This window comes from Loxodonta africana, chromosome 24 (genome assembly GCF_030014295.1).
Source record: "Loxodonta africana isolate mLoxAfr1 chromosome 24, mLoxAfr1.hap2, whole genome shotgun sequence".
Lineage (NCBI taxonomy): Eukaryota > Metazoa > Chordata > Mammalia > Proboscidea > Elephantidae > Loxodonta > Loxodonta africana.
Window position 1 is genome coordinate 49,872,386 of NC_087365.1, and position 26,018 is coordinate 49,898,403.

Below are 26,018 nucleotides of genomic sequence, written 5' to 3' on the forward strand. Positions count from 1 at the left end.
GAGAAGAGCTATAGGGAAGGGATTTTTTTTTTTTTGCATATTAGAAAAGATAAGTGCTTTGGTGAGGGTCTTGAAATAATATAAAAACAAATATTTTGAGAGAAAAATCTTTATAAAAGTAATTCAGTAAGATATTTTGTGCCTCAGTGCTTTCAATATTTTTCCTTACTTATAGAGGTTATTGCTTAGAAGCAGGGGGAAAAAAAAAAACCCAGCCGTGCAATCAACTGCCACCATGCCGTTTCCAATTCACAATACATACTTAGACCTGCTTTAGTAGAAGAAATATTTCATCAGTTCAATAACTGCAAAGAACCAAAACCCTAAAATTTTATTCTAAATGTATTGTTTTAGCTGGTTTAAGAAATATGAGATACATTTTTGAGCAAAGGGCAAAAGTGTGTATTTTTTTTTCCAGTTCATACAGAAACGGTCATTTACATTTCATGAATATAATTAACATTTCTCTTCTGATGTATGTTAGGTACAAAGAGCTATAATTCAGTTCTTATAAAGAATATTTTAAACTCTTCCCCATATAAGATATTCTGCGTTCACATACTCTAATGAAAGTAGCAATATTTTATGCAAAAGAAAACCATATACATCTATTTATAGATCGTAACACAGTAAAATGAAAATTGAGAAAACTGCTCATTTTGATAATTCAATTTGAAATATTAAGTGGTGGAATTTCTTCAGAAAAAAAGATTTACATGAAATTCACCTTACCTTAGGATTTACGCTCTAAGAGAGTACATTTTATAAAAATCATCAACCAGGCTTCTTTAATGCTTTAATTGAAATGAACATGATAAATATACATGAATTCTTTTATGTAGTAGCAAAGAGAGTCAATAATCCTTTCAAGAAAGAGAGTATTTCATTTCCTCCCAACTTGGATTCACCATAAACACGATCCACAAATGATATTGGAACCTGGTTAAAAAAATATATACATTAAAGTCAGTCTTGCTGCAATTCAAAGAAAAACTATACTCCACAAGTAAAATGGCCTTTCACTGAATTTTTTTAGTTATGTGTCAAATTTAACTATCACTATGTTTTAGCATTATGTGAAAGGCTTGTAACTGCCACAAGACAAGTGGCATTTCAAGTTAGCCATTTTCTTCCTTTGATTAAGGGTAAAAAAACAAAACCAGTACCCAGTGCCCTCGAGTCGATTCCGACTCATAGCGACCCTATAGGACGGAGTAGAACTGCCCCATAGAGTTTCCAAAGAGCGCCTGGCAGATTCGAACTGCCGACCCCTTCGTTAGCAGCCATAGCACTTAACCACTACGCCACCGTCACTATGATTCGGAATTGACTGGACAGCAAGGAGTCTCTGATTAAGGGTATCAGTGTTAAAATGAGGGCCGTCTTCCCAAGGAGCTCACTGGCTCACCCTAAATATTAAGATATCTCTCTGCCTCGCTTGGTATTCCCTAGTAATTTTCATCTACTCATGGAAATTGGCACATAGGATTCACCACTCACTCTAAAGTAGGGTGGTTGCTAGCTATGGCAAGAGGAAATGCCATGAAGAGACTCATCCCACCAGTGCTAATGGTCAAAAGAAAAGGCCGGGATGGACAAGGTACCAGCCACATTTAATTATTTATATGTGAGTGCTCCTTTCCTTTAACGTGTTAAACCTTGGTCGGTCAAGCACATTTAAAAGGGATTTGAATTTTCATTTTTGAGTACATGGACAGTCTAAACAACGGGAAGTCTTCCATGTTAATTTGGTAGTATGAAAGTTAAAACAATTTAATATAAAAAGTCTAAAGCTCACTGTTTCCTTATGAAGGATTTTCATCCCATACCTCGCCAATAGTGTAATTCAACTGTCTCGCCCGCACAATCATCTCCATTTGGAAGACATAGCCCTTAGAAACACAGTTCTCTATTAATATCTGTAGAACTTCTTTGCGGTATAATCTGTAAGAAATTAAAATTATATGTGAACATGTGGATAAAAACACTTGCCTACATATCTTGACCATTGAAAATGTTTGTTGGTATTTGTAGAGCCTAAAACTTTCACTGCCAATTTGTATATAGAAAAGTTCTCATAACTGATGATTATGATGCATTTGTCAGGAAATATTTGCTAAATCATTTTGGAAATGAATTTTTAAGAGAATTTTCTATCATACTATCTGAAATTATTAAAATATGGTAAAGTGAACCATTTGAAGCAGAACCTCCCATTATTTTCAGTTTTTAAATTTTACTTTTAAAGTTGAAAGAGGAGAAAGTGTTCCAAAATATTGGCACAAAAGAATTGACAGAGGTTGATAAAGTGGCACTATAAACTGGATGATAAGAAAGACCCCAGTTACTGAGAAAAAGATCTTCCTGAGTCCCTTCTCTAGGATGAGCCTGGTTGCCAGTTAGGTTAAGACAGAAACTAGGCCCCACAACCAGTTTTACCTAGAGCCAGTTAGAAGTTTATAAAGGGTCAATGTGTGGCCTAACTTGAGATGGACCACAAGCCAAACACAGAGCTCCCCAGATTTACAACCCAAGAATCAACTCCACGGCAATGGGTTAACGACTTTTCATGCTTTGGGGTTTTAGCAGTGAACTAGAAACTAAATAAAGATATGTGATACGTCAGATGGCATTAAGTGAAGGAAGAAGGATGGAATCATGGGGTGGGGAAGACTATCTGGCCACAATACAATGTTTTACAGCACAATCTTTAAATCTGGAATTCAGCTAGGAATTCTTTCCCTTTAACAGTCATTTTATTTCCCTTAAGAATCACTTTCTAAGACATCTGTTTCTCCTCATTACCCTTTCCCCCACCACAATACCTTAAAGATGACGGCTAATGAAGTAAAATTATATACACGAAGCCATATAGCCCCATAAATAGGATAGTTAGCATCCAGGTGGTCTTTGCTACGAAATGACTTTAGGGCAGACTACAGTGCTTTTCGGATTCCCTGTCTTGTTTGATAAAAGGCACATGCCTTCTAATGACAAGTTGTACTTTGATATATGTATTTAATAAATAATAATAAATGCATGTTTTTAATAAATCACTACTCTTGAAGAGATAAGAGTTTTCAAAGTATTTTTTAAAAACCCACATTTTTAACTGGCTCACTTTTTCTCTGTTACTTGCATAGAGGACACCGCACCAGGGCTCTCACTACGTGGAATCCAGAGCTCCAGCTCATCCCTCCCCCTCCCTTTCCATTCCCACGGTTAACTCTCCTTGCAGTTTTTTTTTTCTTCAACAGCATAATCCACATGTGACATTGCATATATTTTACATAAGCGTGGGTCTAATCCCATTAAATGTGTAAACTCCATGAGGACAGGAAATTTTTACTCTTTTGGCACACTGAAGATAATCAAAAATACTTCCTGCGTGCAGAGCTTCCTAGAGGTGGTCAACCCTTTGATGAAGTGACTGGGGGAACTAGGCCAAAAAGCAAAGCCCCCATCTCCAATTTCCCTGGCTCTTCACTCAAAACAATCAAACACCAGGGCCTGTGAAATGCACACTGGCCAGCCCCTCTTTCCAGAGATTTCGGGAGTACCACTATTCTTTGCATTGTTGCTGCGTGCAGTCAGAGACCTTAATTAGATAACGCATTATTCCTCTGCCTTGAAGCGTGGAGCTGAAGGGATGTATTTATGGGGCCCCTGTCTATCTTTTGAAGGAGCCCTAGTTCCACAGCAGTTAAGCACTCAGCTGCTGACAGGAAGGTTGGCAGTCTGAACCCACTAGCCACTCTGTGGGAGAAAGACGCAGCAGTATGTTTCCGTAAAGATTATAGCCTTGGAAAACCTATGGGGCATTTCACTCTGTTCTATAGGGTCAATCTACTCCATGGCAATGGGTTATCTATCTTTTGGAGTCCCTGGTGGTGTAAACAGTTAATGCGTTCAGCTGCCAACTGAAAGCTTAGATGTTCGAGTCCACCTAGAGGTGCCTTGGGAGAAGAGCCTGGAGATCTGCTTCTGAAAATCAGCCACTGAAAACCCAATGGTGCACAGTTCTACTCTGACACACCTGAGGTCACCGTGAGTTGGAATGAATTCAGTGGCAACCAGTTTGAGTTCTGGTTTATTTATCTCCAGGGTCGCTATGAGTTGGAGTCGACTTGACGGCAAAGGATTTGGTTTTATCTTTTAGACACCAAATTCTGCTTTCTAACTGATTTCAATTCTAGAGACTTCATTTGCATGGGGCCTCTGATCTGTCACGGCTTCCCTCTCTACTTGTGAAGCTCTGGCTCGTCGTCTGCACTGCTGCTCCACATACCTGCAGCTGCACTAGGGGTGCTGGCACCTTCGACAGCTGGCTCCTAACTTATTCATCTTTGTCGGTTAGGATACTTACGGACCTAGATTTTCCTGGATTTAATGAAGGACCTAAGAATTTATCTTATTTAATGGAAAAAAAATCAGGTAATAGAAATCATTAACTAAGGCATGGGGTTTAGATCTTAGAATAGATGAACAGGCATTTTATGTTTTTCTCTAAAAAACCTGGCAGTCTTTAGTCACTTGCCATGGTCACACACAGCAGTTCAGCTACTGCAGCAAGTCTAAAATGATAGAACAAACAACCAAAACCCCCCCAAAGCAAACATGGAAAACACAAAGGAGGGCTTGGTCCAATTAAACAAGAAACTTTTTGGATATACGGAGAACAAGATAACTGAGAAAGCTCTACACAAATATTAAAGATTTAAAACCTTTCTGCAGACGATGCTATACTCATATAAACTGCTAAACATCACTGGACTGGCTGCAGTTCTTCGGAGCACATTATCAGTAACAGTCCTGTTCCCAAGGAGCAGTGAGGGGCCACCTCCGGCCCGGATGGTCCTCCTGTGGGTTAAGTGTTGACACTAACGGAAACAAGCACACTAACCTAAGCCCTGCCACTGATGCTCTTTAAAAAGTACAGTATTTCTCCCTTTAAAAAAGCACTTAGAATTCATTATCTGCTTCTAAGAAACTTCAGTCTGCTTTTTTTTAACTCTCAGAACAAAAAAGGGGTTAAAAATACAAAGCATTTCTTTGAAATAAGTGATTATAAAGCGAGTTTAGGTAAGGAGTGACAAAGAGTAGACAATACAAAGTTAAGAGTTTTCACAGTACCTGAAACTTCCTGTTAAATCAGATGCTCCCGGTCTCAGCAAAATCTGTGTCACAAAATTGGCCACACGGCTGCCAAAAAAAACAATCAAATTTTCTTATAAAACAGTTTATTCTGGAGAAACACATCCAAGAGTCGTGTGTTAAAAATGCCTTACTAATTTCACAAAAATGTTAATTCACTTGAAAAAAGAGAAGTGTTTAGTCAATAAAAGGAGATCTGATACTTCACGCTTTTAGAGAACACAAGGATGTTTTTTTCTTTGAAAAATGAAATTTAGAAGGGACTCGGAATGAACCATCTTTCCAAACTTTAAGAACTAAAACAGATTTTTTAAATAAGCTCTGGTAATATTGACCAACAGCTATTATCTAGAAATATGAACATCTGTTAGCACGGAGTTTCCGTTTCAGACTCCAATGAGCATACAGGGATTGTGTTTTCACCAAGGTAACATCAGTCTGCACAAAAACGGCTTGCTTTCTTTCAAAGAAGGTGCATAAGTGGGAGAAGGTTTTGGTGTTTGGCAATCCCTGGAAACTGACCTCAGAAACCCTGGTGGCATCGTGGTTAAGTTCTATGGCTGCTAACCAAAAGGACGGCAGTTCCAATCTACCAGGCACTCCTAGGAAACCCTATGGGGCAGTTCCACCCTGTCCAATAGGGTTGCTATGAGTCAGAATCGACCCCGGGTTTTGTTTTGGGGGCTGGAAATTGACCTCGGGCTCATTCCATGATTTCAGGGTATGTGCTTCAAACACCACTGGATATTCAATCAGTGACAACTATTAGTGACTGACACCTAACACTAACATTTACAAAGATGTCAAAGGGCCTGGAGAGAATGACTTTTGTACTGCAGCCATTTTAGTGTCCTCAGAATTTTCAGGGGTAGCCGGGAGAGAAAAGTTTCTCTTCGAAGCCGAGGGAACCACCAAAGGCCTCATAAGAAAGATTAGCTTTATGCAAATAAGCACAAGGTCAGGTAGATGTCATGGAGACCCTGGGTGACACAAATGGTTAAGTGCTCCGATGCTAACTAGAAGGGTGGTGGTTTGAGTCCACCTAAAGGCACCTCAGAAGAAAGGCCTGGCAATCTACTTTTGAAAAACCAGTCCCTGAAAGCCCTCTGGAACACAGTTTTACTCTGACACACATGGGGTCGCCATGCATCAGAACTGACTCGACAGCAACTGTTTTTTTAGGTAGATGTCACAGGGATAATGCTGAGATGATGGCTATAAAACACAATTCCCTCATCAACGTGCTTCTAATAGCTACAAAAACATTCCAGGATGCAGTTTACCCCTCAAATGAGTGTGAGAGTGTATGTGTGGGCTGACAGGTAATGGGTTTTGAAACTGAGATCTCTTCATTAAAATGTACCAAGGGTAAAGGAGCAGTTGTGTGTGTATGTTTTTTATCCCTACACCATTCCAATGTTTAACTGGGGTTGAAAAGTACTGTCTTAATCCAACTTCTTCATTTCACTGAAAAAGCTATTGAGGCTCTTAAATGTTTTAAATAACTTGCTCAAAGTTCTACAGTTAGTTGAGAGAGAGAATTGAGGTTACCTTAATGAAATCTTTAACAGGATTGAAGTGGGTGATAAAAAATATCAACATTAGTAAGGATTTCTATAAATGTTACCTATTATTACATAAAAGGAAAGAAGCTATATATAGATCCTTTAGGAGCCCTGATGGTGCAGTGGTTAAGCACTCAGCTGGTAAGCAAAAGGTTGGAGGTTCAAACCCATCCAGCGGCTCTGCAGGAGAAAAGATCTGCTCATCTGCTTCTGTGAAGATTTACAGCCTCGGAAGCCCTATGGGGCAGTTATACTCTGTCCTATAGGGTCGCTATGAATTGGGTACAACAACAACAACAACAAAAAACCAAACCCATTGCCATCAAGTCGATTCCGACTCATAGCGACCCTATAGGACAGGGTAGAACTGCCCCATAGAGTTTCCCAGGAGCGCCTGTTGCATTCAAACTGCTGACCTTTTGCTTAGCAGCCATAGCACTTAACCACTACGCCAGCAGGGTTTCCTATGAATTGGGTATATAAACCCTGTATAGACAGAAACTCATCTCATCTTCCCAACAACTCTGAAAGGTTGATAAGCTATGATCAAAAATTCTTTGCAGGTCTTCCCATCAACAACTGGGTTCTATTTCTCTACCTGTTGATTACGGGGTTGCTTTTGCCAAAAATTGACACTGTGCAAGCCACAGAGCCTAGGCCTCAAGAGACCCTGAAGCTTTCTACCTTTGTACTCTTGGATGCTGCCCTGAGAATGGCTTGTAAAGAAGCCAACCTAACTTTCTGGTTGATGAGAGGCCAAGTGCAGAGCTGGGATGCCCCAGGCCAACAGCCAGGATCAACTGTTGGACTATGGGTGAGGCCATTTTGGCCCTTCTAGCACAGCTGACCCTCCTGCTGAAGGAAGCTGCATGAATGAACCCAGGTGAAACCAGCAGAGGTATCACCAGCCAATCCACAGCAACCGGAGAATAATAAATCAATGTTGTTTGACACCACTCAGCTTTGGTGTGGCCTGTTGTACACAGATAGGTTTTATTTCCATATTATAGGAAATGTGAAGCTTGTTAGGTGCTGTCCAGTCAGTTCCAACTTGTAGCAACCCTATGTACAAAAGAACGAAACACTGCCCAGACTGGTGCCATCCTCACAGTCATTATGCTTCAGCCCACTGTTACAGCCACTGTGTCAATCCATCTCCTCGAGTGTTTGCCTCTACTTTACCAAGCATGATGTCCTCCTCCTGATAACATGCCCAAAGGACATGAGACAAGTCTTGCCATCCCTGCTTCCAAGGAGCATTCTAGCTGTACTTCTTCCAAGACAGATTTGTTTGTTCTTCTGGCAGGTCATGGTATATTCAGTATTCTCCACCAACGCTATAATTCGAAGGCATCAATTTTTTGGTCTTCCTGATTCATCATCCAGCTTTCGCATGCATACGAGACGACTTGGGTCAGGTGCACCTGAGTCCTCAAAGTGACATCTTTGCTTTTTAACACTTTAAAGAGGGCTTTTGCACCAGATCTGCCCAATGCAGTAAGTCATTTGATTACCTGACTGCTGCTTTCATGTGCATTGATTGTAGATCCAAGTAAAATGAAGCCCTTGACAACATAAATATTTTCTCCATTTATTGTGATGTTGCTTATTGGTCCAGTTGTGAGGATTTGTTTTCTCTATGTTGAGGTACAATCCATACTGAAGGCTGTATAGTCCTTGATCTTCATCAGTAAGTGCTTCAAGTCTTCTTCAGGTTCAGAAAGCAAGCTTGTCTCATCTGCATATCGTAAGTTGTTAATGAGTCTTCCTCCAATCCTGAGGCCACATTCTTCTTCATACAGTCCAGCTTCTCAGATTATTTGCTCAGCATACAGACTGAGTAAATATGGTGAAAGGATTCAACCCTGACACACACCTTTCCTGACTTTAAACCATGCAGTATGCCCTTGTTCTGTTTGAACAACTGCCTCTTGGTCTATGTATGGTTTCTGCATGAGCATAATTAAGTGTTCTGGGATTCTTCACAATTGTTATCCATAATTTCTCATGATCTACACAGCCGAATGCCTCTACACAGTCAATAAAACACAGGTGTCTTAGTCATCTATTGCTGTTTAACAGAAATACCGTAAGTGGATGGCTTTAACAAAGAGAAATTTATTCTCTCATAGTCTAGGAGGCTGGAAGTCCAAATTCAGGGTGCCAGCTCCAGGGGAAGACTTTCTCTCTCTGTGGGCTCTGGAGGAAGGTCCTTGTCACCAACCTTCTCCTGGACTAGGAGCTTCTCAGCGCAGGGACCCTCTGCTCTTGTTACTACTTTCTTGGTGATATGAGAAACCCTGGTGGCATAGTGGGTAAGTGCTACAGCTGCTAACCAAAGATCAGCAGTTCGAATCCGCCAGGCGCTCCTTGGAAACTCCATAGGGCAGTTGTACTCTGTCCTACAGGGTCGCTAGGAGTCAGAACTGACTTGACAGCACTGGGTTTGGGTTTTTTTTTTTTTTTTTAATGAGGTCCCCTGTGTCTCTCTGCTCACTTTTTTATATCTCAAAAGAGATTGACTTAAGACACAACCTAATCTTATAGATTGAGTCTTGCCTCATTAACGTAACTGTCTCTAATCCTGCCTCATTAACATCATAGAGGCAGGATTTACAACACATAGGAAATCACATCAGATGAAAAAACGGCGAACAATCACACAATACTGGGAACCATGGCCCAACCAAGTTGACACAATTCAATTCATGACAACTGGTAAACATCTTTCTGGTATTCTGTGCTTTCAGCCATGATCCATCTGACATCAGCAATGATTTTCCTCACTCCACATCCTCTTCTGAATCTGGCTTGAATTTCTGGCAGTTCCCTACAGATGTACTGCTGCAACTGCTTTTGAATGATTTTCAGCCTAATTTTACTTGTGTGTGATATTAACAATATTATTAGATAATTTCTGCATTCTGTTTGATCATCCTTCTTTGGAACGGGCATGAATATGGGTCTCTTCCAGTCGGTTGGCCAGGCAGCTGTCCTCCAAATTTCATGGCACAGATAAGTGAGCGCCTCCAATGCTGCATCCATTTGTTGAAACATCTCAATTGTTCTTCTGTCAATTCCTGGAGCCTTGTTTTCACCAGTGCTTCAGTGCAGCGTGGCCTTCTTCCTTCAGTACCACTGGTTCTTGATCATGTGCTGCCTCCAGAAATGGTTGAACACTGACCAATTCTTTTTGGTACAGTGACTCTGTGTATTCCTTCCATCTTCTTTTGACGCTTCTTGCATCATTCAATATTTTCCCTGTAGGATCCTTCAATATTGCAACTTGAGGCTTGAATTTTTCCTTCAGTTCTCTCCTTTTTGGTTTTCTAACTTCATGTCTTTGCACATTTCGTTATAATACTTTTTCTTCAACCACTCTTTGAAGTCTTCTGTTCAGCTCTTTTACTTACTTCTTCTTTTTGTTTTAGCTACTCTATGTTCGACAGCAAGTGTCAAAGTCTCTTCTGACATCCATTTTGATCTTTTCTTTCTTTCCTGTCTTTTTTAATGGCCTCTTGCTGTCTTCAAATATGATGTCCTTGATCTCATTCCCCAACTTGTCTGGTCTTTGGTCATTAGTGTTCAATGCATCAAATCTATTCCTGAGATGGTCTCTAAATTCAGGCGGGATATAATCAAGGTCATATCTTGGGTGTTGTGGACTTGTTTTAAATTTTCTAATTGAAATGATGCTTAGAAAAAGCAAAATATGCAAGGTGACACAGATAAACGACAAAACCAGGATCGGAACCCAGGTCTGTGTGACTCCAAAGCCTCACTACTTTACGGTTATTGAAACTCTGGAGTGGCTTATTTACTTAAAATGATAAAAATGTACATACAAAAAAAAAAATACTTATTTAGTCCAAAAATATACATAGTTCACTTAATAAAATACTCCAGTCATAGGAAAAATTGTAGGGAAGAAGCTATCTGGGAATATTATTCACAAGTTATCATCTGGTCTCACAAATCCCAACACAGCATGGCAATATAACCCAAACACCTGTTAGAAATGTATTTGCAGCAGTTACACGAAAAGATAAAGAAATTAGAGCACACACAGATACCTGATTATTTTTCTTTTCAAACCCCAGCCATATACACCTCCATTTCCTTTGTATCGAGTTCCAGAGACGATGTCAAAATTACCCTCCTTTTGCTTCCTATGGGAAAAATTAGCTGACAATTAGAAAAAGCTATTGAGGTTTCAATGGTTATAAGCCAAAGGCAACACAAATCTTTTAAGACCAGCACGAAAAAACCATAAAGCCAAGACAACAGATGGACTATACTACTGAAAAACCTTCTTTCAAAGCAGGGGTTTTAAACGTCTGATTTTTTTTTATTGATTTTTAAAACTACAAAATAGTAGTATCTGCTGATTGTACCACACGAAACCATCCAAAAACGTATTAATGAAATTATTAACTCTTTCCCTCCCCTGGGGCCATATTCTTTCCTTGCCCCTGTGCTAACACCCTGATATTGCTCCAGATCTTTAAAGACACATTTGTATAGTGGTTGCTTTTTAAAAACCGGAATCCAAAAAAGTACATTTTGCAACTTACTTCTCATCAATTAACAATACACATCACAGACATGCATTCAAGTCAACAGTGATCTTTCCTATTCTTTTTAATAGTTGCAAAAGAATATTCAACTCACATATCCCTATGGTTGTTTCTAAAGTACGTGAACAGTACTGCAATCAGCGTTCTTATACACGGATATCCTGGTGCTTAGGCCCCACAAGAAGGAACATAATGGGATTACTAAAACGAAGCTTATGAATGTTTTAAATTCTAACAGATATCGCCAGAAATTACTTTCCAAAAAGGTTCTGGCAACTGATGCTTCCAGCAATCAGTGTGCCCATTTTCTACCATCTTCACTGGCACAGGATGTTACCGCTCTAGGTTTTACTTTTGACAGACTAACAGGTAATATGATAGTTCACATGCAGTTACTTTAATTTGCATTTCCCGGCTTATATCCCAGGTTGAACATCTGAAGTTCATTAGCTGGTTCTGATTTCTTCTACGTATAGTCTGTTTGTATCTTTTACCCATTTTCTATTCCACTGGTTCTATTTCCTTATGAGGTTAAAAGGCCTTCTGTGTATTAGAGATCTAAGTCCTTTGTACTATAGATTCAAAGTATTTTTCTTAGTTGGTTGATCGTTAACTTTGATTATGGTAAAAATATGGTGGTCAGGGAAGGCCTCTGAGGTGACTTTATGCAGAGATCAAAGATAAGAAGTAGTTAGCCATTAAGAAGCAGGAAAAGAGCATTTCAGACAAAGGAGACAGAGAACTCTGCGTGAACGCAGAAATGCAAAGAATACGCCTGTACGCAAAGTGGAGGGAGCACGAGATGAGCTCAGAAAGGCAGAAAGGGGCTAGATCACGTAGCGCCCAGGAGGGCAAGGTAAGGAGTCTCGATTTTTTCCCCTCATGTGTGACGGAAACTCCCAGGAGTGTTTTTACATGATCTGATTTTGGTTTTGTATATTTAGCTTACATTTAGAACAACTTCCAAGTTTTTATTTTGAGAGGTGTTTTGTGGTCTCTCAGGGTTTCTAAGAATTTAGTTTTATCACCTTGTAGAGAAATGAGATCCTTTATGTGGCCTTTTGCCCTGGTTCTTCGGAAAAACAGCTTGAGAGGATTTGTCCCTTAAGCCCTGAGGAGTTACCTTTGCCCTAGTTTTCTATCCCAGAGGGTTTGTTACTTTTGTCGGGGTTGACTGACATTTCCTGGGTAAGCTGTAAACAACTTGTGGTTTGATACATTTTGTAAGGCCCTGGGCTGCACCCTGCCCTGTGATTGGTAGGCGCTTTGCAAGAATTGGTGAATAGACTATGCAAATGTAGTGACTATAGCCTACTATGCAAATGAAGTGTCTGTGGCCTACCAAGAAAGGACTGGGTGGTTTGTAGCCCCCCCTGCTCAGAGAGGCCATGACTGGAAACTGACAAGGGGTTGTGTATGTATGCAGCCGGTCCCACAGAGGTTTCTAAGAAACAGAAAGAGAAGCAGCAGGAAGAAGCAAAAGGAAGAAAGAGAGAAGCAAAGAGAAGAGGCAAGGAACCTCCTAAAAGAGCCGTAATATGGGTTAAAGGCTGTAACTCCAAAGACACTGAGAGGCCCAGAAGGGGCCTTGTGACAGAGCTGGTGGTGACAGACGGCAGGGCCAAGAGGAGACTATCCCCAGGGGACTGAGAGGAGCCTATGCTGAGGGGGCTGACAGGAGACCTGTCCTGCACTGAAGGAGGGAGGTTTTGCCTACATGTTCCTGGTCCTGAGTTGTACCTGCTGCTTCCTTAATAAACCACTTTAAGTGTAATCTGTGAGTTCTGTGTGATATCAGAATTGGAATAAAGATTGTAGAGTGGTGGTATGTCTGACCTCCACCTCATGGGGATCAGCCTTGGGCTGATCTTGATTCTCAGACAGGTTGTGACACTACTACTACTACTCCCATGTTGTTGTTGCCGTTAGGTGCTGTCAAGTCGATTCCGACTCACAGTGACCCTATGTACAACAGAATGAAACACTGCCTGATCCTGTGCTATCCTCATAATTTTTGTTATGCTTGAGCCCATTGTTGCATCCACTGTGTCAATCTATCTTGTTGAGAGTCTTCCTCTCTTTCACTGATCTTCTACTTGACCAAGTATGATATCCTTCTGCAGGGACTGATCCCTCCTGATAACATGTCCAAAGTATGTGAAACGAAGTCTCGCCACCCTCACCACACCATTCTGGCTGTACTTCTTCCAAGACAGATCTGTTCATTCAAATCTGCAAATAACTATAATTTGGTATCCTTTACTAAAATTTTACTTGATCCTTGTCTTACTGCATTACTTACAATCTCATGTTGAATGACAGCTGGCATTCCTGTCTTGATTAAACCAAAAAAACCAAACCCAGTGCTGTCGAGTCGATTCTGACTCATAGCGACCCTATAGGACAGAGTAGAACTGCCCCACAGAGTTTCCAAGGAGCGCCTGGCGGATTCGAACTGCTGACCCTTTGGTTAGCAGCCATAGCACTTAACCACTACACCACCAGGGTTTCCCCTGTCTTGATTAATTTACTGGAAATGCTTCTGCATTTCACCATTTATTAAGATGTCTGTGTTAGGACTGGGCCATCTTTATCATGTTTAAGCGCTTTCCTTCTATTTCTACCTTAAAGTTTTTTAATTATAAATGGCTACTGAATTTTGTCAAATACATTTTAGGATCTACAGTGTTAATCACACTGCTTTCATGGTTAATGTGGTAAGTGAACATACGCAGATTCCTGGGGATGAACTATTCTGGCATTCCTGGACCAAACCCTGCCTCTTTATGGTGCTTTATGAAATGAGGCAGGGCTTAATCCCATTTAATAGGAGAGTGTTACATCATTTTCTGTGGTCTCAAAGAATTGAGATAACAGTGGAATTACCTGTTAATTTGTCCCTCAGGGCTCCTAAATGACATCATTTAGTCATATCTCTACACACATGAATCTAAAATCTATATATATTGGTTATATTTCGAGAAAAAATGTAAAACACATGTCCATTTTTAATAAATAAAAAATGCAAAATGCAAATAAACCCAAACCAATGTAAGATAAATGGCCTGGATCATAATTCCTTCAAATACTAGAAATAATACCTACCTAATGAATTCAGGAATAAATTTTGGCTGAAATTCAGAAAGAATAAACAGTAAGTCAGTGAAACAGGCTGAAGCTGCCATAAGAAGCTAAGAAAGGAATACACAACTTACGTGGTGTGAGAGATCAGCATCCATAATAATTATGTAGTTTCCTGTGGCATGTTTTATCCCATGGATATATGCAGTTCCTAAAAATAAGAGCATTTATACCCATTAAAAGAAAACCACCATAAATGTTTAAGTACATATCTAAATAGGAAGGAAACTGTTAAGCCCCTGAAAAGCCTATGCTGGTGCTCTCAGTGTGATACTAGTACATTGGTGACTCTTCCTCTACAGTATGCAGGTCACATACACCACACACAGAGCCAAAATGGTAGCTGGCATCCCACCTCCAATTCAGATGCTGATTTAACAGAAAAGATTAAACCTGTATTTCAGTTTAGCAAGGAAATAATGCAAACGTCTTAGATTATATATCAATTATCATATTCTCATGGTTTAAAAAAACATCTTTATGTTGGAGCTTCCTAAGTATCTACCTATAGGACAGCCTCTTCTCTTTATATTTATTTTTTAATTTTATTTTGTTGTTGTTGAGCAACAACATACAGCAAAACATACACCAATTCGACTGTTTCTACATGTACAATTCAGTGACACTGATACATCCTTTGGGCTGTGCAAGCATCCTCACCCTCCTCTTCTGAGTTGTTCCTCCCCATTAACATAAACTCACTGGCCCCTGAGTTTCCTATCTAACGGAAACTCATTAGAGTTGCTGTTGTCACTTTGATCCCATAGAGTCAGGCCAGCCTTTTTTCAGAACTCCACTTGGTTATTCAGAAATCTCAAATATAACATATTCTAAAACCAACTCTCTATTCGTCACCCCCAAGCAAGCCACCTCTCAGCAAATGGTACCACCAACTACCTGGTCCTTCCATCCACAAGTCTAGGATGATCCTTGATTTCCTGACTTTACCTCCAATTTGTAAACTAAAATTAAGTCCTATTGATTCTATATCCAAAACATCTTTCAATTCCATTCTTTTTCTCCACCTCAGTCCTAAGTACCACCTTCTGATGCTAAGACCATTACCTAACAAGCATCTTCTGGACTGCAAGCTTGTTACACCAGGGTCCTGCTCTGGTTATTTGGGACCAAAGACATAGCTAACAGCTACTTTGCCACCTTATGCCTGTAGGTCCCTCAGGGACTTGGCTGGTAAGGGTAACTACCTGGCCAGGAACAAGATTTGGAATCCCTTGCATTCCCTAGCCCCAAACCATCATAGATCTTACTGGCAGGTTAAATTCTTTCAACTTCTTTTTGTGAAGTAGTGATTATCTATAGCTTTTTGGGTATAGCACTAGTAATTCTTGGCTGCCTTTGTGGCAATTCCCAGATGATTTCAATCCTAAAGAGCCTTCTAGACTCAGATTTCTTAACCATTTGAAAAGCTGATGGTCTGCAGGATAGCAGATAATCAGCTTTTAAGAACTGTGCTTCCTTTGAGCACCCACATTTTTCATTAAAATTATACCAATTCTCAACATTAGCAACTGTAACCAACAACAGAAAAAAAAAGATATTCAGATTTTCATCTCAGAGTTACTAGTTAAGGTGGTGTGCTGGTCCAAGATGTCTGCCCTCAGATCCAGAATGTTTCTGGCCCTTCCCTATTCTGTTCTGTACTGTAGAGAACTACATTTCCCAGGTTCTCTGTCAACTGGCTTCCCAATAGCTTTGGCCAATGGGAGCCTCAGGGAGAAGACTACACGGAGGCAGAAGGGACAAAGTCTAAGTGTTCCACCCCTGTTACTCTAGCCCTCAGGAACAGCTGGGTATCTTCTATTCCATGGTTCCAGTTCCTGCCAGGTATCCCTCACTCCATGGTTCTAACTCTCTCGGGGTAGCCCTGGTTCCTGGGCTCTGTAAACACTATCTTCTTCCATTGTTGCTCCATCCCTAGGAGTGATAGCGGCCTCCAGCTGTTATTAATCTCTGAGTAGCCTCACTGTTCCATCTGGCTTCTCAGCAATTCCTTCACCTGTGTAACCAGACTCCTGGTATTAAGTTCCCTATATTGAAGGACTTACAGTGGTCTCTCTTTTCCTGAGTGGGCCTGACTGATACAGGCAGCCTAAGTCAAACCATTTAAATATTATTAAAATCATTAAGGAACATCGTAGAAGGTTACTATATTTTGGCCTTGTTCCAAACTGGGAAAATAAGCATTGGATAATCTTACCGAGGCAAGTATCAGGTATGAAAGGTACAGAGGGCCTACTTACCCAGTCCCAACTTTTTCTCCCGTGGTCTTAGAAGCTAAAAGAAAAAAAAAAAAATTTTTTTAACCCAAATAAACAAAAATATGACTAGTTTTAATTTTATCCCATTCATAAATGACAACCCATGCTAACAGAAATACAACTTACTTATTATACCTTAAAAAGAGAAAGCACATCATGCTGAACATTTTTTGCCAAAGTAACACGAGCGTTTGATTAAAAAAACAAATAGTTTAACAGAGTTTTTGAGGAAAAACAACAGTCAAAATTTTAGACACTTCCCCCCCATGCCATCTACCATATATTAAACGATATACTTTTACATCTCTTACTTACCAACTTGAACAGTATCTATCGATTCCTTCTTAGGAAAACTGAAGAAATAACTCACTCATCCCATACCTTCTTCTACTCCCTTGTGACTGTAAATGTGTAGACCACTCCCCTTTCATCAACTTGTATCTCGATTTTATGCTTGGATGACCGCAATTCATTTTCTCCTGGTCCTAAGACATGACTTCGGGGGAATATTACTAACACGAAGTTTTAATCGTTCTCTTTTCTTACAGTTTACCAATTACTCAGTCTTTCTGTATTTGTGATTCCTATTTGGGCCCTGACTTTGTTTAGCGTTTTACCCCTTGGCTGAAAACTTTATTTTACTGTGTTTTAGGTGAAAAGTTTACAGAGCAAATTGGCTCCCCATCTAACAAACTGTACACAAAGTGTTCCATGACACTGGTTGCAATCCCCACACTGTGTCAGCACTCTCCCCATTTCTGTACTGAGTTCCCTGTCCCTTTCTGTCTGGTTTTCCTACCCATTCCTGCCTTCTCATCTTTACTTTTGGACAAATGTTGCCTTTTTGGGCTTGTATAATTGTTTGTTCTATGGAGCGTGTTCTTTTTAGGTGTTACTGTTTATTTTATAAGCATGTCTATTGCTTGGAGCCCCGGTGGAGCAGTGCTTAAGAGCTAAGGTGAGCAATGGCTGCTAACCAAAATGTCAGCAGTTTGAATCCAGAAGCTGCTCCTTCGAAACCCTACGGGGCAGTTCTGCTCTGTCTTATAGAATCCCTATGAGTCACAATCGACTCAACGGCAACATGTTTGGTTTGGTTTTGGTCTGTTGCTTGGCTGGAAGGTGGTTTCTGGGAATGGCTGCAGTTCCAAGTCAGAGGGGAGTATTAGAGCCATAGTCTCGTGGGTTCCTCCAGTCTCTATCAGGCGAGTATGTCTGGCCTTTTTTTTCTTTTTTTTTTTAAATGAATTTGACTTTTTGTTCTATATTTTTCTCCTACACTGTCCAGTGATCTCGGTCAGAGGGACCGGTAGTGGTAAGCCAGGCATCATTTAGTTCCGATCTTGGGGTCATATAGGCTGTGGTGTATGAGGTCCATTAGTACTTCGGACTAATTGCTCCCATGAGTCTTTGCTTTTCTTCACTTTCCTTTACTCTGGACAGGAAGAGACCACTAGTTGTGTCTCAGATGGCTGCTCACAAACTTTTAAGACCCCAGACACTATTCACCAAAGTAGGATGTAGAACACTGTTTTTATGCACTGTTACACCAATTAAAGTAGATGTTCCCGAAGTCTATGGTCCTCAGCCTTCCAGCCTAGTACCTTCTTCCCAGGAGGTGTTTGGTTGTGCACAGGAAGTTTCCATGACTGTGCCCCTTGTGTGTTCTACTGTCTGTATTAGTATACATACAACACCTACAAATACATATGTAGAGATAGCCACAACCTAACCTAAATCTGCAGGTGAGCGAGCGCTCTTACACCCTCCCATGCCTCTTTAGCATACCTATCCACCTATGTATCCTTTTGTAAACTGTTAAATCTGTTGTTGCAGTAATTGCCATAGTTGCACTTTGTTTTTGCGCTCCTCTCAGTGTCTTCCTTTGCCTTTCTCGTGTGCTGATTGCCCCCATACAGTGTATTGCCTTTCCCTTCACCAATATTACCATGTGTCTTTATCTATTTAGTAATTTACCCTTTCTCCCACCTCCCTTCCCTGTTGTTAAGTGCCATTGAGTCAGTTCCTATTCGAAGCAGCCATATGTACAAGAGAATGAAATGCTGCCCGGTTCCTGGTAACCATCAAGCAATGTTTTTTTCTGTGTATAAATCTTTTTTTTTTTAAATAATAGTGGATTATAGAACATTTGTCCTTTTGGGATTGGCTTACTTCACTCAGCATCATGTCCTCTAAATTCATCCATGTTGTAAGATGTTTCACGGCTTTGTCGTTATTCTTTGTTGTTGTATAGAATTCCATCTTGTATACGTACTACAGTTTGTTTATCTATTCATCTGTTGATGGACACTTAGGTTGTTTCCATCTTGTTATCGTGAATAATGCTGCAATGAACATGGGATATGTCTATTTGTATCACGGCTCTTATTTCTCTAGGGTATACAACTAGGAGTGGGATTGCTGGATCATATGTCATTTCCATCTAGCTTTCTAAGGTAGCGCCATATTGTTTTCCATAGTGGTTGTATCATTTACATTCCCACCAGCAGTGTATATGAGTTCTAGTTTCCCCACAGCCTCTCCAACATTTGCTGTTTTCTGTTTTATTAGTGCCATTCATGTTGGGGTGAGATGGTATCTCATTGTAGTTTTAATTTGCATCTCCCTAATGGTTAACAATTACGAGCATTTTGTCATGTGTCTGTTAGCCACATGAATGTCTTATTTGGTGAAGTGTCTGTTCGTGTCCTTTGCCGACTTTTCAATCGGATTGCTTGTCTTTTTGTTGTTGAGGTGTTGAAGTTCTCTATACAATTTAGAGATTAACCCCTTGTCAGATACTTTGAAACCTATGTCATAGGTTCTCTTTTTACTCATCTGGAAGAGTCTTTTATTAAACATAACATTAATTTTTCGGAGGTCCCATTTACCTAGTTTATCTTCTGCTGTTTGTGCATCTTTAACTGTGGTTGGTATACTAATTATGCCTTGTATTAGGGCCCGCAGGGTTGTCCTTATTTTATTTTCTACAATCTTTATAGTAGTAGGTTGTATACGTAGGTCTTCAGTCCTTTTTTAGTTTTTGTGTTTGTTGTAACGTATGGGTCCTGTTTCATTTTTCTACAGATAGATATCCAGTTTTGCCAGCACCATTTGTTAAAGAGAATGTCTTTTCCCCATTTAATGAATTCTGGCCCTTTGTCGAAGACCAGTTATCCATAGGTGCATGGATTTACTTCTGGGTTCTCAATTCTGTTCCATTGGTCTATGTGTCTATCATTGTTCCAGTACCAGGCTGTTTTTACTACTGTGGCTGTGTAGCAGATTCCGAGATCAGAAAGTGTGAGGCCTTCCACTTTGTTCTTGTTCTTCAGTAACAATTTACTGATCTGTGGCCTCTTTCTTTTCTATATAAAATTTGTGATTAGTTTTTCCGTCTTGTTAAAGAATGCTATTTTATTTTGGATTGGGACTGCATTATATCTACAGATCGTTTTGGGTAGTACTGACATTTTCACAATGTTACTCTTCCCATCCATGGGCGTGGTGTGTTTTTCCATTTATATAGGGCTTTTCTGGTTCCTTGCAGTAGTGTTTTGCAGCTTTCTTTGTAAGTCTTCTATGCTCCTGGTTAAATCTATCCTTAAGTATTTTACTTTTGGAGGGCAACTGTAAATGGTATTGTTTTCCTGATTCCCTTTTCGAAGTTCTCTTTGTCAGTGTAGAGGAATCTGACTGATTTTTGTATGCTGATCTTGTATCCTGCTACTTTGCTGAATCCTTCTATTAGTTCCAGTAGCTTTCTAGTGAAGTCTTTGGGATTTTCTATGCACAGATCACATACTATCTGCGAACAGGCATAATCACACCTCTTCCTTGCCAATTTGAACGCCTTTTATTTCCTTTCTTTGTCTAACTGCTCTAGCTAGGACTTCCAGTACAATGTTGAATAGAAGTGGTGATCAAGGGTATCCCTGTCTAGTTCCTGTTCTCAAGGGGAATGTTTTCAGTCTGTCTCCGCTGAGAATACTGTTGACTATTGGTTTTACGTAAATGCTCTTTATTATACGGAAGAATTTCCCTTCTACTCCTACTTTGCTGAGTTTTTATCAGGAATGGGTGTTGAACTTTATCATAAAATGCCTTTTCTGCACTGACTGAGGTGATTATGTGGTTCTCTTGTTTTTTTTAATGTGGCAGATTACTTTTATTGATTTTCTAATGTTGAACCATCCTTGTTTACCTGGTGTATGAACCCCACTCAGTCAGGATGTACTATTTTTTTGATACACTGTTGAATTCTACTGGCTAGAATTTTGTTGAGAATTTTTGCATTGATATTATTCACAAGGGATACCGGTTTGAAATTTTATTTTTTGGTGGTGTCTTTGCCTGGCTTTGGCATCAGGGTTACACTGGGTTCACAGAATGAGTTTGGGAGTTTCAGTAGTGTTGGCGTGAGTGGCCAGAAACTTTAAAAAAATACAATGCTGAGATTGTGGCTCTTCTGAGTTTTTTAGATACGGGGCTCAGGCAGACTCACTAGTGACCATATACTATTCCCCTCTCCATTTGTTAACACATAAGCAGGTTTCCCCAGATAATAAATCTTTACTCAATTCTATCAGGATGGATTAATTTTTACTACCTGCAAGTTGCTGTACATCTAGGGAAGGAATAAAAATGGATAAAATGCATTCCTGCTCTATAGGGGTTTATATAGAGGAGAAACAGACATTCATACAATTATCTAATAATTACAATTTACTAAACAAAGTCAAATAAGATATGTCAGATTGTAGCCGAGTTTTATTTGATTTTATGGCTAAAAATCATTAAGTTACTGATAAAATATCACATCTGCTATCTGAATTGAAAAAGCAAATCTTTTAAAGCTCATCTGAGCTTTTCTACAACCCTATATTTAAGCTGGAAAACCTTTCTTTTAAAAAAAAAAAAAGGATAATTTCATTATTTGCAACTTATAAAATGCTCATTTACATAAAAGTATTAAAAAATACTTTGTAGAAGATAGAATTCTATGGAACAGTTACAAGAATGAGGTAATCTGGTGATAGGAAAGCTCTCCAAGATACAGTTAAAAAGAGAATGACACCATAAGACTGCATTCATGTTTAAAAACAAAAGCCGCTACCACACTACCTAGAGTTCTACAGACGTAGACTCATACATATATGTGCACAGAGAAGGTGTGAGGGAACACGCCAAGCTGCTGACCAGGGTCTCCACTGGGGAAGGGACTGGGATGAAGATCAGGAAATGCTCATCAAAGGCAACTTCAGCTATATTGATAACATATAGATTTTATAACAAGAATTAAAAAAACCCACGGACGTTGAGTTGATTCTGACTCATAGTGACCCTATAGTACAGAGTGAAACTGCCCCATTGGGTTTCTAAGGAGCGGCTGGTAGATTCAAACTGTCGACCTTTTGGCTAGCAGCCGTAGCTCTTAACCAATGAGCCACACCTGTTTATTTTTAGGTACAAAAAAGTGTCCTTTACTTTCAGATCCTTAGTCCCACCCCTCCCCCCTTTCAGCCTTCTCACATCAATCTGATTGCCCTCTTCAATGTGAGGCAGGACAGCAGAGCAGGTAGGAGCATAGGGTTGGTAGCTACACTGCTTTGTGCTATGTGATCCTGGTCACGCCAAAGGCACAACAAAGCTGACCTCATAGAGCTGCCAGGAAGAATAGCAGTGAATCCATGTAAAGTGCTTGGAAGAGTGTCTGGCACATGCTCTTCCAGTATGCTCACATCTGCATACAAAGTACTTCACGTGATTACAGGATGTCTGACAACTTATTTCGTAAAAAAGTTTTATCATAGAAAACTTTAGCGTTTGAAAAAATTTTATCATATGAAAAAAGACATAACTGTAACAAAAAATATTCCTGAATGTACTGAAAATAGAATGGAGGCTGTACTACATACAGAGCTTTAGAGCCTGCTGTTTATACTTATTACATCAAAGGTATGAACATTTTTGAGGGTCACAAGAATACCGGCAGATGACGTTTCAGAAAAATGGTACAACTTATGCTAAGATCAACAACAGTATTTGAATGGATGTTTTTCGCTTGAAAAGAAAAAAGAATGGAAGATAGTAAAAATAAACCTTCAGCTAAGAAAGGCCAATTGCACTCTCCTATTCTGCAACTGTTCACGTTTATCAGTGAGGTTCAATTTTTTCTTTGATGTTTACTGGCCTTTTTTTTTTGTAGCCTTAGTGATGCAGTGGTTAAACGCTTGCCTGCTAACCAAAAGGCTGGCAGTTTGAGTTGACTGAGCTGTTCCCTGGAAACACTATAGGGCAGTTCTACTCTGTCCTATAGCGTCGCTATGAGTCAGCAACAGGATTTTGGCCATGTTTAGTCCTTTTGTCTTATGAGTTACCTGTTTATTTGTTTCAAGGTACACATTTTTTTGTTAGAGATAGTATTTTTATTTTTTAGAATGGACATTAAGTTTAATGCTTTTATGTAGTGAAATCCATCTTAATGTTTTAAAAATAATTAACATGTATTACTTTTACTATCAGAACTTTTAAAAATATTAAAATATAAAATAATGACAAAAAGTAGGTAACTTAATCTGATCTTAGGTTGTGAAATGACACACACCATGTAAATCAAACACAACAGAAGCATTCAATATGCAAAGGTTGAGTCTTCCACAACCTTGGATCCTCCTGCACTATAATCACTATCAACAGCTTAGAATGTGTGCCTCCAATTTTTTTTTGGTCCCACTTTTGCCATTTATTAGCTGTGTAACCTGTGATATACAGATGACACAATCCTGCTTTCTGAAAGTGAAGAGAACTTGAAGCACTTACTGATGAAGATCGAAGACTACATACAGCCTTCGGTATAGATTATGCCCCCACATAAAGAAAACAAAAATCCTCACAACTGGACCAATAAGCACCATCATGATAAATGAAGAAAAGACTGAAGTTGCCAAGGATTTCATTTCACTTGGATCCATAATCAACACCCGTGGAAACGGCGGTCCAGAAATCAAATGTATTACATTGGGCAAATCTGTTGCAAAAGACCTCTTTACAGTGTTAAAAGGCAAAGATGTCACCTTGAGAACTAAGATGTACGTTACTCTAGCTATGGTATTTTCAATCACCTCGTATGTATGTGAAAGCTGGATGATGAATAAGGAAGACTAAAGAAGAATTGATGCCTCTGATTTACGGTGTTGGAAAAGAATACTCAATATACTAGGCACTGCCAGAAGAAGGAACAAAGCCTGTCTTGGAAGAAGTACAGCCAGAGTGTTCCTGAGAAGCAATTATGGTAAGATTTTGTCTCACCTATTTTGGACATGTTGTCAGAAGGACCAGTCCCTGGAAGACATCATGCTTGGAAAAGTAGAGGGTCAGCGGAAAAGAGGAAGACCCTCAACAAGATGGACTGACACAGTAGCTACAAGGGGCTCAAACATAGCAAAGACTGTGAGGATGATGCAGGAATGGGCAGTATTTCTTCTGCTGTACACAGGGTCCCAGTGAGCCAAAACCAACTCAATGGCATCTAACAACAATGACCTCTGAAAGTGATTTAACTTCTTGCCTCAGTTTTCTCCTCTACAAAGGTTAAAAAAAAGATATGTACATATCTTTAACCATGGCTTTTTTCCTGAAACATTCATTTTGGCCAGGGTAAAGGCCAGCTGACAGAGCATCTGTACTGAATAAGTTATTCTAAGATAGTTTCCATACTCATCTTTCTCTATCCTTCCCCTCAACTAAACATACATGTCACTTACAAGCAGATAAGTGCCATTTCTGGCATTGCTAAAAAATAGTCATTTTCTAGCTTAAATGATTTAAAAGTAAACATTAAAAAAGAAATTGAGCCTTACCAATAAATGAATAGTTGCAAGATAGGAGTACATTAGCCTTTCTTAGCTGAAGATTTATATAAAATGATGACTAAAGAACTTTTGTTTACTACTAAAAGGAAATCATGATAGTGAATTTTAATCTTTTCTCATTATTTTGAACTTTATTGGGTTGACAGGAAAAATGGAACCTCTGAGGACAATGTTGTTTTAGAATTTGGGAAAGTGAATCTAGAAGAAGGCATTCTCTAATATCAATCGATCAATCGAATGATCAATCAAACCTCAAGGCTTAGGTACCATGACAAAATCATTCAAAATATTGTCAGGTTGATGTTCCCAGGTTAAACAGTAGCCCATAACTCAGGGTAACCTATATACAATAAATATAAATCAGTGGTCTTGGCCTAGGGCTTTTATAAGAAAAACTCAGGAATTGGCCAAAAATATGAACCTCACGTCATTGGAAACCACCGCTAGAATGCTGAAAATGTGTCAGCTTTTTACCACCTTCTGTATTCCTGTATGAGTCCCTGGGTGGTGCAAATGATTAACACGCATAGCTCCCAATCAAAAGGCTGGAGGTCTGAGTCCACCCAGAGGTGCCTCAGAAGAAAGGCCTGGAGATTTACTTCCAAAAAGTCAGCAACAAGTCAGTACCAACTCAGTGGCAATAAGGTGAGTGCTCCTATACATCAGAAGGTTTTTCCAGAGGACATGAGTTGGGATACATCTGTAAGGTGATTATCAGTGAGACAGACTGAAAGAATCTACAGTACAGAATGGACTTACTATATACATGAGTAACATTTCCCTTAAATTAAGCTCCTCCCACTAACCAAGATTTCCTTCAGCCAACATTTACCTCTAAGAATGTTAATAATAGAAGTTTTTTCTATTATTGTCATTAGTCAAGAATATTTGGACCTAGTGACTATTCTTTATGATGCTTAATTCTCGAAATCCAAATATCAAAAAAGGTTCTCTAGGAGCCTTCTTTCTTGATTTGTCTACACCAGTGTTCTCTCTATTGCGATAAGGGGTATTTTGCCTCCCAGAGAACACTTGGCAATGTCCAGAGACTTTTTTTGCCACCCTGGGGAGAGGCGTTGCTACTGGGTAGAGGCCAAGGATGCTGCTAAACACCCTACGACTCACAGCACCTCTGCCACAACAGAGAATTCTAAGGCCTAAAACGTCAGTGGTGCTAAGGTTGAGATATCCTGGTCTGTACATACTACAGATAAATACCCAACGCCTAGAATGTGTTTTCTAATCTAATCTGTACTTAACTGTATGTTTTTGGCCCAAGAATTATCCAAAGTAAAACTCCCAAGTATATTAAAAAAAAAGCATTTATGAAATAAACTACGGCCTCTATGTTTTTTGATAAATATAAACCAGTGATCAAAAATAAAATTACAAAGCCATTATAAAATTAACTCTGCATTTGTCTAGGTT

General features: G+C 39.5%; 1 protein-coding gene across 1 annotated transcript in view; it reads right to left on the reverse strand.

The window, feature by feature from the left end:
- Positions 1-378: 378 nt before the first annotated feature.
- Positions 379-26,018, reverse strand: part of DPM1 (dolichyl-phosphate mannosyltransferase subunit 1, catalytic) — a 29,958-nt gene continuing 4,318 nt past the window's right edge. Inside the window, exons 3-9 of the mRNA XM_064276219.1 lie at positions 16,699-16,732; positions 14,512-14,588; positions 14,402-14,427; positions 10,793-10,888; positions 5,134-5,202; positions 1,830-1,944; positions 379-939 (exon numbers count right to left, since the gene is read on the reverse strand). Coding sequence (XP_064132289.1) covers positions 835-939; positions 1,830-1,944; positions 5,134-5,202; positions 10,793-10,888; positions 14,402-14,427; positions 14,512-14,588; positions 16,699-16,732 — 522 coding nt within the window. The 3' untranslated portion in view covers positions 379-834. The remainder of the gene's footprint in view (positions 940-1,829; positions 1,945-5,133; positions 5,203-10,792; positions 10,889-14,401; positions 14,428-14,511; positions 14,589-16,698; positions 16,733-26,018) is intronic.